Below are 10,494 nucleotides of genomic sequence, written 5' to 3'. Positions count from 1 at the left end.
GTTGTGTGGTGTGTGGTTGCTGGTGAGTATTTGCTTCAGGTTGGGGGGCTGTCTGTAAGCAAGGACTGGCCTGTCTCCCAAGATCTGTGAGAGTGATGGGTCGTCCTTCACGATAGGTTGTAGATCCCTGACGATGCATTGGAAAGGTTTTAGTTGGGGGCTGAAGGTGATGGCTAGTGGCGTTCTGTTATTTTCTTTGTTGGGCCTGTTTGCTGTAGATACACCACTGACTTCCTGAGGAAACTACAATCCATCAGTGATCTTCCTGAAAACACCATCCTGGCCACTATGGATGTAGAAGCCGTCTACACCAACATTCCACACAAAGATGGACTACAAGCCGTCAGGAACAGTATCCCCGATAATGTCACGGCAAACCTGGCGGCTGAACTTTGTGACTTTGTCCTCACTCATAACTATTTCACATTTGGGGACAATGTATACTTTCAAATCAGCGGCACTGCTATGGGTACCCGCATGGCCCCACAGTATGCCAACATTTTTATGGCTGACTTAGAACAACGCTTCCTCAGCTCTCGTCCCCTAATGTCCCTACTCTACTTGCGCTACATTGATGACATCTGCATCATCTGGACCAATGGAAAAGAAGCCCTTGAGGAATTCCGCCATGATTTCAACAATTTCCATCCCACCATCAACCTCAGCCTGGACCAGTCCACACCAGAGATCCACTTCCTGGACACTACGGTGTTAATAAGCGATGGTCACATAAACACCACCCTAAACCGGAAACCTACTGACTGCTATTCCTACCTACATGCCTCCAGCTTTCATCCAGACCACGCCACACGATCCATTGTCTACAGCCAAGCTCTACGATACAACCGCATTTGCTCCAACCCCTCAGACAGAGACAAACACCTACAAGATCTCTATCAAGCATTCTTACAACTACAATACCCACCTGCTGAAGTGACGAAACAGATTGACAGAGCCAGAAGAGTACCCAGAAGTCACCTACTACAGGACAGGCCCAACAAAGAAAATAACAGAACGCCACTAGCCATCACCTTCAGCCCCCAACTAAAACCTTTCCAATGCATCGTCAGGGATCTACAACCTATCCTGAAGGACGACCCATCACTCTCACAGATCTTGGGAGACAGGCCAGTCCTTGCTTACAGACAGCCCCCCAACCCGAAGCAAATACTCACCAGCAACCACACACCACACAACAGAACCACTAACCCAGGAACCTATCCTTGCAACAAAGCCCGTTGCCAACTGTGTCCACATATCTATTCAGGGGACACCATCATAGGGCCTAATCACAACAGCCACGCTATCAGAGGCTCGTTCACCTGCACATCTACCAATGTGATATATGCCATCATGTGCCAGCAATGCCCCTCTGCCATGTACATTGGTCAAACTGGACAGTCTCTACGTAAAAGAATAAATGGACAGACGTCAAGAATTATAACATTCAAAAACCAATCGGAGAACACTTCAGTCTCTCTGGTCACTCAATTACAGACCTAAAAGTGGCAATACTTCAACAAAAAAACTTCAAAACCAGACTCCAACGAGAGACTGCTGAATTGGAATTAATTTGCAAACTGGATACAATTAACTTAGGCTTGAATAGAGACTGGGAGTGGATGGGTCATTACACAAAGTAAAACTATTTCCCCATGTTTATCCCCACCCGCACTGTTCCTCAGACGTTCTTGTCAACTGCTGGAAATGTCCCACCTTGATTATCACTACAAAAGATTCCCCCCCTGCCCCCACTCTCCTGCTGGTAATAGCTCACCTTAAGTGATCACTCTGGTTACAGTGTGTATGGTAACACCCATTGTTTCATGTTCTCTATGTATATAAATCTCCCCACTGTGTTTTCCACTGAATGCATCCGATGAAGTGAGCTGTAGCTCACGAAAGCTTATGCTCAAATAAATTTGTTAGTCTCTAAGGTGCCACAAGTACTCTTTTTCCTTTTACTTTTATATTGCTGTTTGTCTATTGAGACTGTAGCTCCCCAGGGCATGACTACTGGAAGGGACTCAGATACTACCGTGATGAAGGCAATAAAAGAATCTCTGCAGAACAGAGTAGACTGTGTTCTTATGTGTACATACAATGCCTAGTGCATAGGGAGCGCTACTGCAATATAAATAAGCCTGATCTTATTCAAAGGACATAGTGTCCAAATTCCCTCTATGAATACATTGGCAGTCAAGTAAAGAAAGCAATATAAATAAGTCAAAGCTTTGACATCAAAATACCACAACAAGATTTCTTTATGCAAACCAGTGCTCCAGAGCTGAACACCTTCAACTGTTAGAGAACTTCAGATCTGGCCTGGAATTTTGTGGTGTATTCTCTCTCTCAAACTGTTTGTTGTAGCTTAACAGCCCTGAATTTTAGGCAGTTTTGGATTCAGACTCAAATTTGAACACTGGAGTTTCTGAATGTTTGACAAGTGTTATTACATCTACAGTAGGTTCTTCACAATGAAGCAATGTTTGCAACTATTAAATAATAAAACTACATTATGTTAAGAATGCAAAGGAAGCAATCAAGTTAGGAAACACCCGTGTTAAGGTTGCCCTACACAGTCTTAACTCTGCCCTGTGGGTGAACATAATGATCAAGTCTTTGCACCAGATTCTCTGGTGTGATCCAGCTCCTCTTCACCACTTAGTGCAAAGGAGCTGGATTCTGGCTATAAATAGCCAGCACAGAATCTTCTTTTGAAGGAGAAAACTCTGATGGGAATCTGGGCATGATGAGTATATAGAGAAATCAAGGTCAGGCGGAGCAGAGCTATTCCTCACTGATCCACCACTAATGTGAGTTTCTCTAGACTTCTCTGACTCATAGGCATTGGCTCCGTGGCCGCTCTGGGGCTCAAGCACCCATGGTAAAAAACAGTGGGTGCTCAGCACCCAGGAGTCGGACCTTGAGTGTGGAATGTGGTGAGCTCTGTGCTGCTACCAACTTCCATCCTGGGGCAGGGAGTTTGTTTATAAACAGGGGCAGGGTGATTAAGATATCAAAAGGTTTGTCATTAAATTAAGAATCATTAGATGATCCTGAAAGCATTTCCAGGCACTCCAGTTAAAAGATAGGAAACAAAGGGTAGGAATAAATGGTCCATTTTCAGAATGGAGAGAAGTCAATAGCGGTGTCCCACGAGGGGCTTGTACAGTGACCAGTGCTTTTCAACATATTCATAAATGATCTGGAAAAAGGGGGTTAACAGTAACGTGGCAAAGTTTGCAGATGATACAAAATTACTCAAGATTGTTAAATCCAAAACAGACTGCAAAAAGTTACAACTGGATCTCACAAAACAGGGTGACTTGGCAACAAAATGACAGATAAAATTCAATGTTAAATGCAAAGAAATGCATATGGCAAAATATAATCCCAACTATATATACAAAATGATGGGGCCTAAATTAGCTGTTACCCATCAAAAAAGAGATCTTGGAGTCACTTGCAGTACTCTGGAAGTACGATGCTTCCAAAGTACTGCAAATTTATAAGAATCCTTCTCATTGTGTCCGTATCATCCTGAACTCATTCTCCAGCTTCAGAAGACGTAAAAATTATCTCCAGTCATCAATGGGATAGATGCAACTGAATAATGTAGCTGTCCTTAACGTGCATCAAGATAATACCAGAGAACCAGATGTAAATAAGATTGCTGACAGTTTCATCCAGAAGGCTACAAAGAGACATAATGTCTTTAAAATGGGATGTTAGTGAAGACAGCTTGTAGGTGATTGCAATGGTTTTAATATACTGTAATTCATGATAATGTAATTATGTAGTTCATAGCAATTTAATCATTATTAAAATAGTAAAGATATCAATGATAAACATTCAATAACTAGAATATGAAAGAAGTGTATAAATATGCTGAAAATAGCCTTCCCCCAAAACTGACAGAGTACCCCCCTCAAACATACACACCTCTTCAAAAGCAGCCACCAGCAAAAACAAAAGTCAGCACCTATGTTCTGACTCATACCAGAACTGGGTTGATGGAGAATCAGGGAACTAGATTTGGCTTTCTGACAGCTTTCCCCAATCCTCTGTGTCAGCACTGCTCAGCTTTTTTATTGAGTCAGGACCCCTAACTCATTCATTTTACAGGTTAGATGGTGTTCAGTGAACTTATTTTTGCCCTTATTGTTCACTAAGCAGGGTCCTGCATCATCCACAACTTTCTGTCCTTTGCTGGCCCAAATGTGTTCTCATGAGGCCAAAGTAAATTCAGAGTAAATCCATTTTATCATACTTACACAATGGTAATTGCAACTAGACATTGACCCAGTGTAATGCAAAGATCTGAAGGGCTTCTGTCTCATACACTGCACAGAATCCAGCCTGCACACTGAAGAAGGCAGCCAGGCACAGGTCCTGCAGAAAAATGTATAACACAGGCCACAGAACTTCCACAACATAATTCCTAGGGTATATCGTTTAGAAAAAACATCCACTCTTAGTTTAAATATTGTCAGTGATGGCAGATTCTCCATGACCCTTGGTAAGCTATTCCAGTTACTCTCACTGTGTGACATATCATGCATGCCCCGCATGGGACTACAGGGGTTAATTCCTATCTTTGGGCAGAGCAGGCCACGCCCCCTTGACCCTGCTGGATATGCTCTGGCTGGAGGCCAGGTATAAAAGGGAGCAGCCCAGTTCATTTGGGGCTGATCACTGGAGAGGAAGGAGGTGTGATGTAGACTCCTGCTGAAGGATCATTGACACTCCATGACACAGAAGCCAGTCAGATGGCAGTGACCCACAACCCCCAGGCTCTGGGTGCCACAGAGGGAGGAGAGCCTGGGGGAACCATGAGACCACAAGCTGCAGAGAAGTGGATAGGAAGTAACCTAGGGAGGTTTTGCAGGGAGGTGGTTGGAGATCCGGAGACTGTCTCGGTGTGTTTTGGCCGGATCCCCACTGAGCTGGTGGTGGGTAACCCCACCACCGACAGGACCCTGGCTTGGCACCCCCTATCCTGGCCGCCACCCACCCTAGGGTGGCAGCCTGCCTCACCAGCCCTATGGACTCTGGCCGCTAGGCCGCACAGCCCTGGTTGCGAGGGCTGCCCTATGGACTCTGGCCGCTAGGCCGCACAGCCCTGGTTGCGAGGGCTGCCCTACGGACTCTGGCCGCTAGGCCGCACAGCCCTGGTTGCGAGGGCTGCCCTACGGACTCTGGCCGCTAGGCCGCATAGTCCTGATTGCGAGGCCCGCCTTATGGACTCTGGCCTCAAGGCCACACAGCTCTGATTGCAAGGGCTGCCCTATGGACTCTGGCCGCTAGGCTGCACAGCCCTGATAGAGAGGGCAGATAGAGTGACTTTGGCTGTTAGGCCACATTACTCTGTGACCAGAGGGGTCACACAGACTTGCCTGCGGGCCTATAACAACCCGTGCCACATCCCCAAAATGGACAGGGCATGTATGACCCATGACACACTGTTAAAAAATATTTGCCTTATTTCCAGTCTGAATTGTCTAGCTTCAACTTCCAGCCATGTTATACCTTTCTCTTCTAGAGAATATTTATTAAATATTTGTTCCCCATGGCAATACTTATAGACTATAATCAAGTCACTCCTTCTCTTTGTTAATTAAATAGATTGAGCTCCTTAAACCTTTTAGTAATAGACTTGTTTTCTAATCCTATACACATGCTCAGGCCTCTTCTCTGAACCCTCTCAAATTTATTAATATCCTTCTTGAATTGTGGATGCCAGAACTAAACACAGTATTCCAGCAATGGTTGTACCTGTGCCAAATACAGAGGTAAAATAACCTCTCTACTCCTACTTGAGATTCCCCTTGTTTATGCATCCCAAGATCGCATTAGCCTTTTTGGCCACAGAATCACACTGGGAGCTCATGTTTAGCCCCCACAACCTCCAGACCTTTTACAGAGTCTCTGCTTCCCAGGATAGAGTCCCACATCCTGTAAGTAGGGCCTACCTTCTTTATACCTAAATGTATACCTTTATATTTAGCCATATTAAAATGCATAGTTTGCTTGCAGCCATCTTACCAAGTCAACCAGAACACTCTGTGAGAGTGACTTGTCCTCTTCATTATTTACTATACCCCCAATTTTTGTCAGTGATGATTTTGTGTTTTCTTCCAAGCCATTAATAAAAAGGTTAAATAATGTAAGACCAAGAACAAATCCCAGCGGGATTTCACTAGAAACACTGTTCAATGGTGATTCCCTGTTTACAATTACATTTTGAGACCTTTCCAGATTTTAATCTATTTAATATGCGCCATGTTAATTTTATATCTAGCTAGGTTTTTTAATCAAAATGTTGTGTAGTATCAAGTCAAATGTCTTACAGAAGTCTAAATGCGTTATATCAAAACGTTTACCTCGTAATCTCTTCAAAGAAGGTGTCAAGTTAGTTTGATGGGATCTATTTTCCATAGTCCTTGTTTATTAGCACTAATTATATTACCCTCATTTAAATTCTTTATTAATCGAGTCCCATATCAGCCTCTCCATTATCTAGCCCAGAATTGATGTCAGACTAACCAGCCTACAGCTGGACTCCCTCTCCTTTGGCTTGGACATAGGACTAGGAGAGTAAGTATAAAATGTGTATATTACAAGTTGCATTGTAATATCTCATTAAAACACTGCTAAAACACACCAAACATGTTTACATTAAAAAGGCTTTCTATTTCAACTGACCGTAGTTACTGAGAACAGTTACATTGAACTTTTAAACCTTATCTATTAAATACAGCAAAAAACGTCATTCCCTTTTATTTATGTTCTCCATGCTATTCAAAACTCACTCAGTTAAATAGGTGGGTGGCTGATTAATTAATAAACGACAGAATGTATGCCTACTACAATATTTATATAATAGTCAATTAAGACAGCATTGTCTGTGAACACAGCATATGCCATTTGGCTTCTAAAATGAGTACCTCAGAAGCATCCAAATTGCACTGGCAGTTTTGCACATGCTCTGTTTGCCATAGTGAATCCTCATTCACCCATTGAGATTTCTGTTTGTTTAAAGCCAGCATTCTCGTTGCTGATGCTGGGTGATCTGCAGTGTCTTTCTCAGGCCTGATCATAGACAGTTTGCCCCTCTTAAGCTAGTTTTTTTTCAAGACCTAGAAGCTCAATTAGGCCATTTCTGGAGAAGTCTTTTTAATAGGGTCCTTAATTAACAGAATATACCATTCTCACTACATGAGCGACCGTGTCTTTGCCTTGACAACAACCTGCAGCCATAAAGCGAATTTAATTCTCAAACAAGAAGATTGGCGACAGCTATCATTGCATATATTGTTTACTGTAATATATGGGATTCTTCCCTGGAAACCACGGAGATGGTATTTGCCTGGTCTAACAGTAAATAATGAGAGAGACCACAATGGATTTTAGTACCTCATCGGTGTTTGATCAGCACAAAGGTAAGTCAATTGCTACTAAAATCCCAGGATCCCTGTTGAAATTGTATGGTTTTGGCTGGTAAATCAATGCCTCATATTTTATGGTGGAGGTCTGGTCTAATGTGAATGTCTTATATGTTTATCGTATGTTGTTTCTCTGTGTTTATACAAAAGGGACCTTCTTCCATCAGTGTTAAGGACAGATATTTCTGCCTACTAGTATTGCTTTAAAAATAAAGCAATGATTTCATCAGGAAGAATGACAGCAGTTTTTTAAGCTCAGCTATGAGAGTTGTGTATACAACGGTTGTTACATTAAACTAGAACCAGTTAAAAATGTGGTGTTTGACTTGTACAAAACTAAGTGCCCATTTTCCTAATTAAATTCACCTATTTTGGAATTATAAGATGTAAATAATGAAAGAAATACACACTAACAAGTGATCTTAATTCAGGAATTCTTTAGATGTACTGCGCAAATATTACTGTGTCTGAACATAAGATATCTAAAATAAGCCCTAGGGCAATGATAAATTTTCTACAAGAATAGGTTGCTATGGAAATATAGATGGATCTTAGTTATCTATTTTGTAGTTAGATTATTTGAATTTTATTTCTTGGGGTGGGGGCTATGCTTTATCTAATATAATTTACATCCTTTCTTGCCTAATTCACTAAAGTTCTGTATTCTTTATATTCCCCTTTTTTCACAAAGCAGGAAATTTTCATTGTTTAAACAACTATGTTGCATCAAATCTCTCTATTTACAAAGCCCCAAAATGACTTATGTGCAATCTTCCCAATCACCAGTATGCACCTGCAAGGTGTACATGCTGATAAAGCAGAGTTGGCCCCAAACAAAAGGTTGTGGCTTGCTGCGTATGTGAAAAGGCTAACATCAAAATTCTTCAAAATGCAAGTGGTGCACCAAGAATACTGCTTTAGTCTCTTTAACACATCAGCATCCCATTCTGCTATTTGTGAATAAATTGATATAAATCAGATATATATGCATCAAATTGCAATGGGAATCAGTGACTGTGCAAAACACAGTTTTGTCACGGTCATTTTCTGGATCCATTTTGATTTGAGTTTTTCTCTTAAAGTGTTCTATAGGATTAGAGCATAAGAACGGCCATACTGGGTCAGACCAAAGGTCCATCTAGCCCACTATCCTGTATTCTGACAGTGGCCAAGGCCAGGTGCTCCAGAGGGAATGAACAGGTAATCATCAAGTGATCCTTTTCATAGAATATCATAGAATCATAGAATATCAGGGTTGGAAGGGACCTCAGGAGGTCATCTAGTCCAACCCCCTGCTCAAAGAAGGACCAATCCCCAACTAAATCATCCCAGCCAGGGCTTCCTCAAGCCTAGCATTAAAAATATCTAAGAAAGGAGATTCCACCACCTCCCTAGGTAACGCATTCCAGTGTTTCACCACCCTCCTAGTGAAAAAGTTTTTCCTAATATCCAACCTAAACCTCCCCCGCTGCAACTTGAGACCATTACTCCTTGTTCTGTCATCAGCTACCACTCAGAACAGTCTAGATCCATCCACTTTGGAACCCCCTTTCACGTAGTTGAAAGCAGCTATCAAATCCCCCCTCATTCTTCTCTTCCACAGACTAAACAATCCCAGTTCCCTCAGCCTCTCCTCATAAGTCATGTGTTCCAGTCCCCTAATCATTTTTGTTGCCCTCCGCTGGACTCTTTCCAATTTTTCCACATCCTTCTTGTAGTGTGCGGCCCAAAACTGGACACAGTACTCCAGATGAGGCCTCACCAATGTTGAATAGAGGAGAACGATCACGTCCCTTGATCTGCTGGCAATGCCCCTACATATACATCCCAATATGCCATTGGCCTTCTTGGCAACAAGGGCACACTGTTGACTCATATCCAGCTTCTCGTCCACTGTAACCCCTAGGTCCTTTTCTGCAGAACTGCTGCCGAGCCATTCGGTCCCTAGTCTGTAGCAGTGCATGGGATTCTTCCGTCCTAAGTGCCACTTGTCCTTGTTGAACCTCATCAGATTTCTTTTGGCCCAATCCTCCAATTTGTCTAGGTCTCTCTGTATCCTATCCCTACCCTCCAGCGTATCTAGCTCTCCTCCCAGTTTACTGTCATCTGCAAACTTGCTGAGGATGCAATCCACACCATCCTCCAGATCATTAATGAAGCTATTGAACAAAACCTGCCCGAAGACCGACCCTTGGGGCACTCCACTTGATACCGGCTGCCAACTAGACATGGAGCCACTGATCACTACCCGTTGAGCCCGACAATCTAGCCAACTTTCTATCCACCTTATAGTCCATTCATCCAGCCCATACTTCTTTAACTTGCTGGCAAGAATACTGTGGGAGACCATGTCAAAAGCTTTGCTAAAGTTTGTCACTTTTCCTGTCACTCATTCCCAGCTTCTGGCAAACAGAGGCTAGGAACACCATCCCTGCCCATCCTGACTAATAGCCAATGATAGACCTATCCTCCATGAATTTATCTAGTTCTTTTTTGAACCCTGTTATAGTCCTGGCCTTCACAATATCCTCTGGCAAAGAGTTCCACAGGTTGACTGTGTGTTGTGTTAAGAAATACTTCATTTTGTTTGTTTTAAACCTGCTGCCTATTAATTTCATTTGGTGACCCCTAGTTCTTGTGTTATGAGAAGGAGTAAATAACACTTCCTTATTTACTTTCTCCACACCAGCCATGATTTTATAGACCACAATCATATCCCCCCCTTAGTCATCTCTTTTCCAAGCTGAAAAGTCCCAGTTTTATTAATCTCTCCTCATACGGAAGCTGTTTCATTCCCCTAATAATTTTTGTTGTCCTTTTCTGAACCTTTTCCAATTCCAATATATCTTTTTGAGATGGGGCAACCACATCTGCACGTAGAATTCAAGATGTGGGCATACCATGGATTTATATAGAGGCAATATGATATTTTCTGTCTTATTATCTATTCCTTCCTTAATGATTCCCAATGTTCTGTTCGCTTTTTTGACTATGACTGCACATTGAGTGGATGTTTTCAGAGAACTGTCCACAATGACTCCAAGAT

At 42.5% G+C, this 10,494-nt stretch overlaps 1 protein-coding gene across 3 annotated transcripts in view; it reads left to right on the top strand.

Annotated features, from left to right (window-relative positions):
- Positions 1–7,019: 7,019 nt before the first annotated feature.
- ANKRD55 (ankyrin repeat domain 55) overlaps positions 7,020–10,494 on the top strand; it is a 70,611-nt gene continuing 67,136 nt past the window's right edge. For all 3 annotated transcript variants that reach the window (XM_074953956.1, XM_074953955.1, XM_074953957.1), the window contains exon 1: positions 7,020–7,445. In XM_074953956.1, coding sequence (XP_074810057.1) covers positions 7,391–7,445 — 55 coding nt within the window. In that variant the 5' untranslated portion in view covers positions 7,020–7,390. The remainder of the gene's footprint in view (positions 7,446–10,494) is intronic.

The sequence above is a fragment of the Natator depressus genome, chromosome 5 (assembly GCF_965152275.1).
Source record: "Natator depressus isolate rNatDep1 chromosome 5, rNatDep2.hap1, whole genome shotgun sequence".
Taxonomy (NCBI): domain Eukaryota; kingdom Metazoa; phylum Chordata; order Testudines; family Cheloniidae; genus Natator; species Natator depressus.
This window is presented reverse-complemented; position numbering and strand designations above follow the sequence as displayed.